Genomic DNA, 17,036 nt, shown 5'->3' with positions numbered 1-17,036 from the left:
TCTGTTGACTCATCCAAAGCCAGAGAAAAGAACGGCGCTGCATTTATGTCCTTCACTTGCGTTTCCTCCACTTTGTTTGCCATCACGATGGTACGATCATGAACAGTTCTTGCCGACAGAGGCATGTCTTGTATCCGTTTGATTATCTTGTCTTTGTTCGGAAGATCATCAAAAAGTTCATTGGCTACATCCAGCATGAACGTTTTAGCATACTCGCCATCTGTGAATGGTTTTCCGTTCCTCACTATTGCTAAAGAACCAGCAAAGCTAGCCGAATTATAATCACCTTGCCGGGTCCATACGCGGAGTTGCTGCTGGCTAGCTTGCACCCTGCTCAGAAGCTCTTGGCACGCTTTCTTTCTGCTGTCTCCCGCAGGGTATTTTGATGCAAAGGTAGCGTGGCGCGTGCCGAAGTGCCGCTTTACATTCGACCGTTTCAACGATGTAATTTTGTCATTGCAAATTAGACACACCGCAGAACCCGCTCTCTCCACAAAGGCGAATTCTTCGGTCCATTCGTCCTGAAATGTACGATACTCGTCGTCTTTTTTTCTTTTCGCCATCTTCTTCGTCGAAGGGTTAGCTTTGAGCTAATGACCGAGCAGACGCAGTCTCAGACTGATTCAAAAGGGGGCGTTTACCTGTTTTACCCAGCAACGGCAAACGTAGGCCAGTATCATCCAATTAAAATAATGGACAATTGCTCCTGCAGCCCTGAACAGGACATGCGCAGTGAAAAATCGATGGATGGATTAAAACAAGTGAGAATATTTTGTTTTATCTGCGAGCCATATGCAATCATCAAAAGAGCCACATCTGGCTCGCGAGCCATAGGTTCCCGACCCCTGCACTACACTATAGTACACACTATACTATAGTATACAGTATACACTACACTATAGTATACAGTACACACTATAGTATACACTAAACTATAGTATACACTACACTATAGTATACAGTACACACTACACTATAGTACACACTACAGTATAGTATATAGTACACACTGCACTGTAGTATACACTACACTATAGTATACACTATAGTATACAGTACACACTACACTATAGTATACAGTACACACTACACTATAGTATGCAGTACACACTACAGTACACTATAGTTTACAGTACACACTACACTATAGTACACACTACAGTATAGTATATAGTACACACTACACTGTAGTATACAGTACACTATAGTATACACTACACTATAGCATACACTATAGTATACAGCACACACTACACTATAGTATACAGTACACACTACACTATCGTACACACTACACTATAGTATATAGTACACAATACACTGTAGTATACAGTACACACTACACTATAGTACACACTACACTATAGTACACACTACACTATAGTATACAGTACACTACACTATAGTACACACTACAGTACACACTACACTATAGTACACACCACACTACAGTACACACTACACTACAGTACACTATAGTACACACGACACTATAGAACACACTACACTATAGTATACACTATAGTATACAGTACACACTACACTATAGTACACACTATAGTACACAGTACACACTACACTATAGTATTCAGTACACACTACACTATAGTACACACTACACTATAGCATATAGTACACACTACACTGTAGTATACAGTACACACTACACTACAGTACACACTACACTATAGTATATAGTACACACTACACTGTAGTATACAGTAGACTACACTATAGTACACACTACACTATAGTACACGCTACACTATAGTACACACTACACTATAGTACACACTACATTACACACTACACTATAGTACACACCACACTACAGTACACACTACACTATAGTACACACTACACTGTAGTATATAGTACACTACACTACAGTACACACTACACTATAGTACACACTACACTATAGTACACACTACACTGTAGTACACACTACACTATAGTACACACTACACTATAGTACACACTACACTGTAGTACACACTACACTATAGTGCACACCACACTACAGTACACACTACATTACAGTACACACCACACTACAGTACACTATAGTACACACGACACTATAGTACACACTACACTATAGTATACAGTACACACTACACTATAGTACACACTACAGTATAGTATATAGTACACACTACACTGTAGTATACAGTACACTACACTATAGTATACACTATAGTATACAGTACACACTACACTATAGTACACACTACACTATAGTATATAGTACACACTACACTATAGTACACACTACACTATAGTATATAGTGCACACTACACTGAAGTATACAGTACACTATAGTATACACTACACTATAGTACACACTATAGTATACACTACACTATAGTACACACTACACTATACACAACACTATAGTATACACTACACTATAGTACACACTACAGTACACTATAGTACACACGACACTATAGAACACACTACACTATAGTATACACTATGGTATACAGTACACACTACACTATAGTACACACTATAGTACATAGTACACACTACACTATAGTATGCAGTACACACTACACTATAGTACACACTACACTATAGCATATAGTACACACTACACTGTAGTATACAGTACACTACACTACAGTACACACTACACTATAGTATATAGTACACACTACACTGTAGTATACAGTAGACTACACTATAGTACACACTACACTATAGTACACGCTACACTATAGTACAAACCACACTACAGTACACACTACACTATAATACACACTACACTGTAGTATATAGTACACTACACTATAGTACACACTATACTGTAGTATATAGTACACTACACTACAGTACACACTACACTATAGTACACACTACACTATAGTACACACCACACTACAGTACACACTACACTATAGTACACACTATACTGTAGTATATAGTACACTACACTACAGTACACACTACACTATAGTACACACTACACTATAGTACACACTACACTGTAGTACACACTACACTATAGTGCACACCACACTACAGTACACACTACATTACAGTACACTATAGTACACACGACACTATAGTACACACTACACTATAGTATACAGTACACACTACACTATAGTACACACTACAGTATAGTATATAGTACACACTACACTGTAGTATACAGTACACTACACTATAGTATACACTATAGTATACAGTACACACTACACTATAGTACACACTACACTATAGTATATAGTACACACTACACTATAGTACACACTACACTATAGTATATAGTGCACACTTCACTGAAGTATACAGTACACTATAGTATACACTACACTATAGTACACACTATAGTATACACTACACTATAGTACACACTACACTATACACTACACTATAGTATACACTACACTATAGTACACACTACACTATAGTATAAAGTACACACTACACTATAGTATACACTACACTATAGTACACACTATAGTATACACTACACTATAGTACACACTACACTATACACTACACTATAGTACACACTACACTACAGTACACACTACACTATAGTATACACTACACTATAGTATACACTATAGTACACACTACACTACAGTACACACTATAGTATACAGTATACACTACACTATAGTATACACTACACTATACACTACACTACAGTAAACACTACACTACTGTAGCGACTCACTCTGAGATGGGGTTCTTAAGACACCGCCTTCATTTCTACACGTAAGGGAACCCCAGACGCCCTGCGCGCTGACTGCAAGTCAGCCGCACGTCCATCGCGTGGAGGTACTGCCTCGCTAGCGCAGTCGGCAGGCTGCCTGGCCAGCCAGCTAGCGACGTCGCCTAAAGGTGGTCGAGACCTGGGACGTGCGGTCACGGGAGGCAGGGGAGGCAGAGCCTTTACCTGTCATGCCACAATGAAAATAAGCTGTTACTAAAAGTAAAAAAAAATCTGATCAAATAAAGATTACGTTTTTCCCACTGATCTGTGTTATGCCATTTCTGTATGACTCCACGATCATTTTTTACAGTTAAAATCGCCAAATTTGCGGAGCTCCGCTGCAAATACAGGGAGGGGTGAGAGGTGAGGCAGCGACGAGCTCAGCCTCCCCTCTGATTGTGCAACCCCTCAATAACTGGATGGAGCGCGGGCAATAAGCGCGTGCCTGTTACTGTCTCAATATGTCACTAATGTAATGTTTGTAGACCCCTTCATTTCATGTCCTCGCCTTCCATAGTCCAGGTAACTTACTTCACGTATGTGTATAAAGATATTTAGACTCGCTGGTCTCATCGTGAAACTGCAATGAAAAAGCATCGGGGGAGGCAGCTATCACATCTGCCTCACTGAGGGGGACGTGTCTAACACGCCTCCTCAGTGAGGCCACGCCCCCTCTCAGTGAGGCCACGCCCCTCTCAGTGTGTGAATCTGGCTCTGACACTGGCCAGTGCCTGCCTAGCCATTGACCTCACCGCACGTCACTGGTCGAGACGAAGGGCGACACTGCCAGCAACGGCCCCGGGCCCCTCTCATATCCTGGCAAGGGCGGGGCGAGGTCACGCCCTAGCCACGCCCTACATAGCCACGCCCTACCTAGTCATGCACTACCTAGCCGTGCCCTACATAGCCGCGCCCTACATAGCCGCGCCCTACCTAGTCACGCCATACCTAGCCACGCCCAACATAGCCACGCCATACCTAGCCACGCCCTACCTAGTCGCGCCCTACCTAGTCACGCCCTACCTAGCCACGCCCTACCTAGCCACGCCCTACGTAGCCACGCCCTACCTAGCCACGCCCTACCTAGCCACGCCCTACATAGCCACGCCCTACCTAGTCACGCCCTACCTAGCCACGCCCTACATAGCCACGCCCTACCTAGTCACGCCCTACCTAGCCACGCCCTACCTAGTCACGCCCTACCTAGTCACGCCCTACCTAGCCACGCCCAACCTAACCACGCCCTACCTAGCCACGCCCTACCTAGCCACGCCCTACCAAGCCACGCCCTACATAGCCACGCCCCCCCCCCTTCTAGAAGCGACTTGCGGGTTCTCGGCTTCCAGATGGACCCCTGTCCTGGGCTCCCCACGTGATCTCCTCACGCCGACGTGTGCACTGCCCCCTGCCGTCAGTGCCCCTTACACCGTCACAAACCCGCGTTATTACACTACACTATACACTGCAGTACATACTATAGTACACACTACACTACAGTACACACTATAGTATACAGTACACACTACACTATAGTATACAGTACACACCACACTACAGTACACACTACACTATAGTACACACTATAGTATACAGTACACACTACACTATAGTATACAGTACACACTACACTATAGTACACACTACACTATAGTATATAGTACACACTACACTGTAGTATACAGTACACACTACACTATAGTACACACCACACTACAGTACACTATAGTACACACGACACTATAATACACACTACACTATAGTACACCCTACACTATAGTATACACTAGAGTCTACACTATAGTACACGCTACACGTATAGTTCCAACGTGCACACACACACACTGCAGTGTAGTGAAATATGCCGTGCGCACAGTTGGCCGAGGGGCAAGTCGATGCGCAGTGTGCAACACGTGAGGGTCGTTGATGTGGGTGGTGGTGATGATGGTTGATGTGGGTGGTGGTGATGATGGTTGATGTGGGTGGTGGTGATGATGGTTGATGTGGGTTGTGGTGATGATGGTTGATGTGGGTGGTGGTGGTGATGATGGTTGATGTGGGTGGTGGTGATGATGGTTGATGTGGGTGGTGGTGATGATGGTTGATGTGGGTGGTGGTGATGATGGTTGATGTGGGTGGTGGTGATGATGGTTCATGTGGGTGGTGGTGGTAATGATGGTTGATGTGGGTGGTGGTGATGATGGTTGATGTGGGTGGTGGTGATGATGGTTGATGTGGGTGGTGGTGATGATGGTTGATGTGGGTGGTGGTGATGATGGTTGATGTGGGTGGTGGTGATGATGGTTGATGTGAGTGGTGGTGATGATGGTTGATGTGGGTGGTGGTGATGATGGTTGATGTGGGTGGTGGTGATGGTGGTTGATGTGGGTGGTTGTGATGATGGTTGATGTGGGTGGTGATGATGATGGTTGATGTGAGTGGTGGTGATGATGGTTGATGTGGGTGGTGGTGATGATGGTTGATGTGGGTGGTGATGATGTGGGTGGTGGTGATGTGGGTGGTGGTGATGATGGTTGATGTGGGTGGTGGTGGTGATGATGGTTGTGGTGGTGGTGATGTGGGCGGTGGTGGTGGTGATGGTTCATGTGGGTGGTGGTGATGATGATGGTTGATGTGGGTGGTGGTGGTGATGGTCGATGTGGGTGTATAGATGTTGTGTGTGTAGTGTATAGTGTAGTGTATGTGTTGATAGCTATGTATATAGATGTGTGTAGTTTATAGTGTAGCGTATAGTGTAGTGTATGTGTTGATAGCTACACTACACTATAGTACACACTACACTAGAGTACACACTACACTATAGTACACACTACACTATAGTACACACTACAGTACACACTACACTATAGTACACACTACACTGTAGTATACAGTACACTACACTATAGTACACACTACACTATAGTACACACTACACTATAGTACACACCACACTATAGTACACACTACACTATAGTACACACTACACTGTAGTATACAGCAGACTATACTATAGTACACCCTACACTATAGTACACACCACACTACAGTACACACTACACTATAGTACACACTACACTGTAGTATACAGTACACTACACTGCACACTACACTATAGTACACACTACACTACAGTATACAGTACACTATAGTACACACTACACTGTAGTACACACTACACTATAGTACACACTACACTGTAGTACACACCACACTACAGTACACACTACAGTACACACTACACTACAGTACACTATAGTACACACGACACTATAGTACGCACTACACTGCAGTATACAGTACACACTACACTACAGTACACACCACACTACAGTACACTATAGTACACACGACACTATAGTACACACTACACTATAGTACACCCTACACTATAGTATACACTAGAGTCTACACTATAGTACGCGCTACACGTATAGTTCCAACGTGCGCACACACACACACTGTAGTGTAGTGAAATACGCCGTGCGTACAGTTGACCGAGGGGCAAGTTGATGCGCAGTGTGCAACACGTGAGGGTCGTTGATGTGGGTGGTGGTGATGATGGTTGATGTGGGTGGTGGTGATGATGGTTAATGTGGGTGGTGGTGATGATGGTTGATGTGGGTGGTGGTGATGATGGTTGATGTGGGTGGTGGTGATGATGGTTAATGTGGGTGGTGATGATGATGGTTGATGTGGGTGGTGGTGATGATGGTTGATGTGGGTGGTGGTGAAGATGGTTGATGTGGGTGGTGGTGATGGTGTGATTGATGTGGGTGGTTGTGATGTGGGTGGTGGTGATGATGGTTGATGTGGGTCGTGGTGATGGTGGTTGATGTGGGTGGTGGTGATGATGGTTGATGTGGGTGGTGGTGATGATGGTTGATGTGGGTGGTGGTGATGATGGTTGATGTGGGTCGTGGTGATGGTGTGGTTGATGTGGGTGGTTGTGATGTGGGTTGTGGTGATGATGGTTGATGTGGGTGGTTGTGATGTGGGTTGTGGTGATGTGGGTGGTGGTGATGATGGTTGATGTGGGTGGTTGTGATGTGGGTGGTGGTGATGATGGTTGATGTGGGTCGTGGTGATGATGGTTGATGTGGGTGGTTGTGATGTGGGTTGTGGTGATGTGGGTGGTGGTGATGATGGTTGATGTGGGTGGTTGTGATGTGGGTGGTGGTGATGATGGTTGATGTGGGTCGTGGTGTTGATGGTTGATGTGGGTGGTTGTGATGTGGGTGGTGGTGATGGTGTGGTTGATGTGGGTGGTGGTGATGATGGTTGATGTGGGTGGTGGTGGTGATGGTTGATGTGGGTGGTGGTGATGTGGGTGGTGGTGGTGATGGTTGATGTGGATGATGATGGTTGATGTGGGTGGTGGTGATGTTGGTGGTGGTGGTGATGGTTGATGTGGGTGGTGGTGGTGATGGTTCATGTGGGTGGTGATGATGATGGTTGATGTGGGTCGTGGTGATGATGGTTGATGTGGGTGGTTGTGATGTGGGTGGTGGTGATGGTGTGGTTGATGTGGGTGGTGGTGGTGATGATGGTTGATGTGGGTGGTGGTGGTGATGGTTGATGTGGGTGGTGGTGATGTGGGTGGTGGTGGTGATGATTGATGTGGGTGGTGGTGATGTTGGTGGTGGTGGTGGTGGTGATGGTTGATGTGGGTGGTGGTGGTGATGGTTCATGTGGGTGGTGATGATGATGGTTGATGTGGGGGTTGGTGGTGATGGTTGATGTGGGTGTATAGATGTTGTGTGTGTAGTGTATAGTGTAGTGTATGTGTTGATAGCTATGTATATAGATGTTGTGTGTGTAGTGTATAGTGTAGTGTATGTGTTGATAGCTATGTATATAGATGAGTGTAGTTTATTATGTAGTGTATAGTGTAGTGTATGTGTTGATAGCTATGTATATATGGTGTGTATAGTTTATAGTGTAGTGTATGTGTTGATAGCTATGTATATAGATGTTGTGTGTAGTTTATAGTGTAGTGTATAATGTAGTGTATGTGTTGATAGCTATGTATATAGATGTTCTGTGTAGTTTATAGTGTAGTGTATAATGTAGTGTATGTGTTGATAGCTAAATAGAAGCATTGTTTCACTCTGTCCCATGTGTGTGTCTCTCTCTGTGTCTCTGTGCTGGCTCTCTCTGCTTGAATGTCAGTATATGTGTCTGTGATCTGTACTCTATCACTTTTAACCTATAATTTAGCAATCTTTGAAATAACTTAATCAGCCAGACCATGCGTTAATTGTGTTTTGACCGACCCTCTGTGCTGCATTATATTGTTTCCAAAATTTTACTAAATCTTGTTTCAATTTGATGTGCTTCTCCATCTCTCTGTGTTTCCTCTCTCCCTTAAATTTAGCTCTTCTATACCTAATGATGATTGCTTGCTTTGCAATCGAAACGTCGTATGCTATCATGTAATTTTATTTCATTATTATTTCTTATTTCTACGTGACTTTACCGAAAAAAACAAAGAGTATTTTCAACCGCAAGTTCAAAAGTTCAAGTTTCAACCGCAAGTCCAAAATTTCAAGTTTCAACCGCAAGTCCAAAAGTTCAAGTTTCAACCGCAAGTTCAAAAAATGCAAGTTTCAACCGCAAGTTCAAAAGTTCAAGTTTCAACCGCAAGTTCAACAGTTCAAGTTTCAACCGCAAGTCCAAAAGTTCAAGTTTCAACCTCAAGTTCAAAAAGTTCAAGTTTTAACCACAAGTTCAAAAGTTCAAGTTTCAACCGCAAGTTCAAAAGTTAAAGTTTCAACCGCAAGTCCAAAATTTCAAGTTTCAACCTCAAGTTCAAAAAGTTCAAGTTTCAACCGCAAGTTCAAAAGTTCAAGTTTTAACCGCAAGTTCAAAAGTTCAAGTTTCAACCGCAAGTTCAAAAGTTCAAGTTTCAACCGCAAGTTCAAATTTCAAGTTTCAACCGCAAGTCCAAAAGTTCAAGTTTCAACCGCAAGTTCAAAAGTTCAAGTTTCAACCGCAAGTCCAAAAGTTCAAGTTTCAACCGCAAGTTCAAAAGTTCAAGTTTCAACCGCAAGTTCAAAAGTTCAAGTTTCAACCGCAAGTTCAAAAGTTCAAGTTTCAACCGCAAGTTCAAAAGTACAAGTTTCAACCGCAAGTTCAAAAGTTCAAGTTTCAACCGCAATTTGAAAGGCACCACGGGCGTGAGGTGGCGGCTCTCCCTGCTGGTGGAGTTGGCATGGTGGGCAGCTCTGCCAGTCGCCCCCCCACCCACCCAGTCAGTTGACCTCCCCACCACAATCCGAATTGTCTTGCGACCTCCTGCCGCGTGAGCTTCTGCCATTCCACTTTGGCTCCTCGCTCGTTCGTTCCGCCACAGGTTGCCATTGCGACGTCGCTCCGTGACATTGCCACTAGGCGGGGCTTCCCATGAAAGTGATAAAACTGTCTCATCTACCGGCGGCGGGCGCTTATAGACAATACGACTTTTTTTTTGAAACACGACAAAACAATTTGCGGGAAAAGTTAATTTTTTTATTAGAAAAGTAATTTGTCATCTCGAGCTGCTTTGTGGGGCGATGTCCCAACTCCCCCTTAGTGGATGAACCAACGCAGCAGCCCCCAGGTAGTGATTACATAAAGAGCCTCAACTCAGCGCACAACTCAAACGCCTGGAGACGTGGCAGCAGCAGCAGTCGAATCACGGCCGCACGCAGCAGCAGCAGCAGTAACGGCGTCATCCAGCAGCGGAGAGAGGAGCTGACCAGGGATTGTGTAAGTCGTCGGCCCTGCCTCCACTATAGTCTGTGTGGTTAGTAAAGAACACGAAGAGACGATGTGATGCAGCCACGACCGTCAATTACCCCTACAGGCCGGCAGGTGTCACCCTGTCATTACACAAGTTAAGGGATCAAAGAGGAGGCACGCGAACAACAAACGAGCACGGGGAAGACGCAGGTCGTCGCGAGCGGGGGAAAAACAATAGAAAGTGTTAAAACCGACGGGGGAGCGCCGTGAGAAAAATCCAACGGGACACGAGAGGCAAACGCTGAGACCCCGAGTGGAGGACGCGCCAGCGAACACGACTACAACCGAGTGGGAGGAGACGGCGGCGGAATCGGCGTTGGCGTTGGCGGTGAGAAGGCGTCGCCGTGAATGGAGGCCACCGCCGCCGGAGACGACAAGCTGGGCAGGGGGAGAGAAGGGAGTGGAAGGTGACGAGGGTGGAACACCGACCACCGGGCAGACCCTCATTGGGACCGTGAGAAGGCCAAAGTGGTCGCGACGTTTGTGCCGCCCGCTCTCGTTTCCTGTTTTTGTTTTACCGGGAAGCGGTGCGCGTCATCATCACGTCGCCCCAGTGCTAGCGATGCTTACTACACAACGCACCGGGTACTCGTTTGAGGCCGAGTCGACCTAGTGGAGGCCCAGGACCGGTTCAGATAATCGTCATTGGTGTTGGCCGTGAGCGGGAATCAAATCCGGTGTCGCCGGGTTCGTAGGGCGGCGTGCTGACCACTATACCACCGCTCCCCACACGCACACACACACATACACACATACACACACACATACACACACATATACACACACACATACACTATCGCTACACTATCGCTCACACATACACACATGCACACACACACATACATACACACGTACACACATACGTACACACATACATACATACACACATACATACATACACACATACACACACATACATACACACACATACACACACACATACACACACACATACAAACATACATACAAACATACACACACATACACACATATACAAACATACATACACACATACACACACATACACACATACACACACATACATACAAACATACATACAAATATACACACACATACACACATATACAAACATACATACACACATACACACACATACACACATACACACACACATACACACACATACACACATACATAACAACAACCGCCATTCGCCACTAAGTGGCGGTGACGTCACCACGACGCTTGTGCCAGGCCATGCGCACCTTGAGGCCACGTGGAGTGTCTAACGCCAGCTGGCAGGAGGTCACGGGACAGACCCAGCAGGTGCCACGGGTCGACTGACAGAACATGCTCTTCTGTCACTATGTAGTTCAGCAGATGTTCTTGCTTGCATCCATGATGGTGCGTGGATGCGCCGATGCCGGAACAGCGTGTTGGTAATGACAAGCCCATGGGCTGCACAAAAATTTAGCAGCCTCCTGCCGCTGTTATTGAGCTGATCTGGCTCATGCCTTCCAATCACTCCAGACCAGGTGACAGCATCATGACCAACTCAGGTGAGCACCTTTGACAGGTGCTCACCTGACTCATCGGCCTTGCCTGCATCCCTCCACGGATGTTCGTCTTCGGTGGGGGCATAACTAACCACGACCACCACTCCTTGCCTCCGGTTGATGGGAAGGCGAGCCCAAAGTAGCCTGGGGCTTACAGCTTCCCACACCTCACCGCCACGCTTCCACGCCCCTTTCATTCTTTTGTTTAGATAGAAGAGCCACTCGCTCTCTGTTGTTTAGCAGTCTCCTGCCCCGAGTAGAGGACTATCCACCCCTCATGGTGGCAGGAGCCAGAGCCGGTCTACCGGACCTGCTGAATATCGCAGAGATCCAGGCGGTTCTGGTCCATCTCCCGACAGAGGAGTGGCAGCCTCTCCTCCGCAGTGAGCGTTCGAACATTCCACGTGGCCACGCGTAGTGGTTTTTTGTTGTTGTTTCTGGAGGAGCTCCGATGGTGAGGATTCAGTCTCCCGGCTCCGCCAAATGGGGTTTTGGCCAGGAGATGTCATAGATGCCTGTCCTCCGGCACAAGCTTATTAATTAAAAATTTCATTCATGATTTAGTCGTAATTAATTGAAGGTGGAGGGGTTACCAACCCCTCGCACCCGTCCAGATCCCCCATTTGGTCGCTGTGGTGGTCACAAACACCATGAAGGGAAAGGCCAATTTAAATTGTCCCTCCTCCCACGGCACCGCCCACGACAGCGTTGCAGTCCGGCACCACGAAGAGGTAGGGGGTTGTTTTCTTGCTCCCCACACACACACACAGACACACGCACACACAGACAAACTCACACACACACAGACGCACACACACAAACGCACCTGGCCGTGTCGTGCAGCGCGTCAGTGACGGCGGTAACGAGGCGGCTGAACGAGGGCCGCCAGGAGCTCTCCTGCTGCCAGCAGCTCAGCATGAGGCGGCGGAGAAGCATGGGGCAGTCCATGGGGCACGGCAGACGCCAGCCGCCCTCTACTGCCTCCATCACCTGGGGGGTACGAGACCCATAGACTACTCACACAGAGACCCATACAGTACTACTCACACAGAGACCCATAGAGTACTCACACAGAGACCCATAGACTACTCACACAGAGACCCATAGAGTACTCACACAGAGACCCATAGACTACCCACACAGAGACCCATAGACTACTGACAGAGACCCATAGAGTACTACTCACACAGAGACCCATAGACTACTCACACAGAGACCCATAGAGTACTACTCACACAGAGACCCATAGAGTACTACTCACACAGAGACCCATAGAGTACTACTCACACAGAGACCCATAGACTACTCACAGAGACCCATAGACTACTCGCACAGAGACCCATAGAGTACTACTCACACAGAGACCCATAGACTACTCACACAAAGACCCATAGACTACTACTCACACAGAGACCCATAGACTACTCATACAGAGACCCATAGACTACTCACACAGAGACCCATAGACTACTCACACAGAGACCCATAGAGTACTACTCACACAGAGACCCATAGACTACTCACACAGACACCCATAGACTACTCACACAGAGACCCATAGAGTACTACTCACAGAGAGACCCATAGAGTACTCGCACAGAGACCCATAGACTACTCACACAGAGACCCATAGACTACACGTACAGAGACCCATAGACTACACACAGAGACCCATAGAGTACTCACACAGAGACCCATAGAGTACTACTCACACAGAGATCCTTAGACTACTCACAGAGAGACCCATAGAGTACTACTCACACAGAGACCCATAGAGTACTACTCACACAGAGACCCATAGAGTACTACTCACACAGAGACCCATAGACTACTCACAGAGAGACCCATAGAGTACTACTCACACAGAGACCCATAGAGTACTACTCACACAGAGACCCATAGAGTACTACTCACACAGAGACCCATAGACTACTCACACCGAGACCCATAGACTACTCACACAGAGACCCATAGACGACTCACACAGAGACCCATAGACTACTCACAGAGAGACCCATAGACTGCTCACACAGAGACCCATAGACTACACACAGAGACCCATAGAGTACTCACGCAGAGACCCAGAGACTACACACAGAGACCCATAGAGTACTCACGCAGAGACCCATAGACTACTCACACAGAGACCCATAGACTACTCACACAGAGACCCATAGAGTACTCACAGAGACCCATAGACTACTCACAGAGACCCATAAACTACTCGCACAGAGACCCATAGACTACTCACACAGAGACCCATAGACTGCTCACACAGAGACCCATAGACTACTCACACAGAGACCCATAGAGTACTCACACAAAGACCCATAGACTACTCACACAGAGACCCATAGACTACTCACACAGAGACCCATAGACTACTCACACAGAGACCCATAGACTACTCACACAGAGACCCATAGACTACTCACACAGAGACCCATAAACTACTCACACAGAGACCCACAGACTACTCGCATAGAGACCCATGGACTACTCGCACAGAGACCCATAGACTCACCACACAGAGACCCATAGACTACTCACACAGAAACCCATAGACTAATCACACAGAGACCCACAGCCGCACACAGAGACCACAGACTACTCACACAGAGACCGCAGACACACACACAGAGACCCATAGACTACTCACACAGAGACCCATAGACTACTCACACAGAGACCCACAGCCGCACACAGAGACCACAGACTACTCACACAGAGACCCATAGACTACACACAGAGACCCATAGAGTACTCACACAGAGACCCATAGACTACACACAGAGACCCATAGACTACTCACACAGAGACCCACAGCCGCACACAGAGACCACAGACACACACACAGAGACCCATAGAGTACTCACACAGAGACCCATAGAGTACTCACACAGAGACCCATAGACTACTCACACAGAGACCACACACACACACACAGAGACCACACACACACACACAGGGGTGCCGGTGCTGAACTCACGTCCCGGTTGCTCATGTCCCAGTACGGCCGTTCGCCGTACGACGTCACCTCCCACATGACGATGCCGTAGCTCCACACGTCGCTCGCCGACGTGAACCTGAGCTGTGCGATGGCCTCCGGGGCGGTCCAGCGGATCGGGATCTTCCCCCCCTGGTGGGGAACATTCACAACGGGACCTCGCCCTCGGGTCCGGCACGCGGGGCTCTCGCGGCCCGACGTCGTCGGCACGCGGCGAAGGGTTTGCCGGGTCAAAGCCGGCGTCGCGAGTTCGCGCCGCCTCAACGCGCCGAGCGGCGCGCCGGACCGCCACCTCGCGAGCGACGGACGCCCCGACGGTGGCGTTGTCCTCGTGCCGTTCGCCCCTCGGCGTCGTTCCCCGGTGTGACGTCGGCGAGACGAGACCATCAAGAAACCCGTCTCCGGTGTGGACCCGTGAATCCCAAAGACAACGGCACCGTACGCTGCACGTTCGCACTTTCACCGCGCGTGTGTGTGTGTGTGTGCGCGTGTGTGTGTGTGTGTGTGCGTGGGTGCGTGTGTGCGTGTGTGTGTGCGTGTGTGCGTGTGTGTGTGCGTGCGTGTGCGTGTGTGTGCGTGTGCGCGTGTGCGCGTGTGTGTGTGTGCGTGTGTGTGTGCGTGTGTGTGCGTGCGTGTGTGTGTGTGCGCGTGTGTGTGTGCGCGTGTGTGTGTGCGCGTGTGCGTGTGTGTGTGCGTGTGTGCGTGTGTGTGTGTGCGTGTGTGTGTGCGTGTGTGTGTGTGTGAGGTTAATGCATTTCGCTCGACGCACGGCGGCGGCAAGTACTTTCGGCGAAAAACGGAAGCCCCTTAGGGAGCGGTAACGCCGAGCCGACACACGCCGGGCCGGTGTGGCTTTGCCTTCTCCTCGACTCCGGCCGAACGTCGGCCGAACGTCGGCCGAACGTCGGCCGTTGACGACGCCGGCAGTTCTTTTTTCCTGCCCCGCCTTACCCGGGAGGTGTACGCTCCCTCGGGGTCGGCGTCCAGTAGAAGCGTCCGCGAGAGGCCAAAGTCGGACACCTTGCACGTCAGCTCGCCACTCACGAGCACGTTGCGGGCGGCCAGGTCGCGGTGCACATAGCCCCTGCGGGACAGGTACTCCATGCCCGATGCGACGTCACGCAGCATCCCGAGCAGCTGGGTCACCACAAGGTGCCCCTTCTTCATCTACGCCGTGCCCGGTCAGAGGGGGGAGGGAGGGAGGAAGGGAGGGAGGAGAGAGGAGGGAGGAGGGGAGGAGAGGGGGGAGAGGGGGGAGGAGAGGGGGGAGAAGGAAGAGGAAGGGAGGGAGAAGAGGAGGCGATGAGGAGCCGCCTGGGTGACGTTGTGCTGCTTGTGCGGCCGTCTGGAATGCTCTTCCGGGAGCTGCTATGTGCGTTTAAGTCATCGTTGTCTATACTAATTTGTTTAGAACTCTCGCTTGTTGTGTTTAGTTTGTCCCCCCCCCCCCCCCGCGCCAGTTGGCTACGTAAGGTACAAAGGAAGTTTGACGCAGACGCGTGCAGTTGTCACCACAAGCGGAGCCCCGGTTAGTAGGAACTACGGCACACACACACACAACAACGCCACCGTGTGCTCTCCATTTGTGGACAGTTACACACACAACCGCTGAGGAGTGTGAGACTGCAACACACCGATGATCGCATCATTTGGCATTGCCACTTCTTACCCTGAGGAATAAATCCAAGGAATGGTTTTCCATGAATTCGGTGATGATCATGACAGGTTTACCTTCGTCGAGAGGACAAGAAAACCAAACGTTAGCAATCCACGCACAGCATTCACGACTTATACCGTAACATCATCACTTGGTCACATACACACCTTGTATCTCTGACAAGATGCGTCGCTGTGGGTTCATACACAGGGACTCCTCTACTTACGAATGTTCCTCTTACGAACTCTCAGAGGTACAAACAAACCTGTTCGTACGTCCGGTTGCCCGTTCTGAACCGAGAGTCAGAGGTTCAACCTCTGCGCAATAGATGGTGGTGG

The 17,036-nt window shown here is 48.3% G+C and overlaps 1 protein-coding gene across 2 annotated transcripts in view; it reads right to left on the bottom strand.

Moving 5' to 3' along the window:
• Positions 1–10,003: 10,003 nt before the first annotated feature.
• Positions 10,004–17,036, bottom strand: part of LOC142910669 (ephrin type-A receptor 5-like) — a 42,933-nt gene continuing 35,900 nt past the window's right edge. For both annotated transcript variants that reach the window (XM_076060037.1, XM_076060038.1), the window contains 5 exons: positions 16,711–16,772; positions 15,993–16,208; positions 15,024–15,173; positions 12,861–13,024; positions 10,004–10,895 (listed from right to left, as the gene is read on the bottom strand). In XM_076060037.1, the coding sequence (XP_075916152.1) occupies positions 10,796–10,895; positions 12,861–13,024; positions 15,024–15,173; positions 15,993–16,208; positions 16,711–16,772 (692 nt within the window). In that variant the 3' untranslated portion in view covers positions 10,004–10,795. The remainder of the gene's footprint in view (positions 10,896–12,860; positions 13,025–15,023; positions 15,174–15,992; positions 16,209–16,710; positions 16,773–17,036) is intronic.

Source organism: Petromyzon marinus, unplaced genomic scaffold (assembly GCF_048934315.1).
Source record: "Petromyzon marinus isolate PM22_M1 ecotype Great Lakes invasive population unplaced genomic scaffold, UKy_Petmar_22M1.pri1.0 PM_G_Scaffold_15, whole genome shotgun sequence".
NCBI classification, from domain to species: domain Eukaryota; kingdom Metazoa; phylum Chordata; class Hyperoartia; order Petromyzontiformes; family Petromyzontidae; genus Petromyzon; species Petromyzon marinus.
The sequence above is the reverse complement of the archived record's forward strand: the minus strand, read 5'-3'. Positions and strand labels throughout refer to the sequence as shown.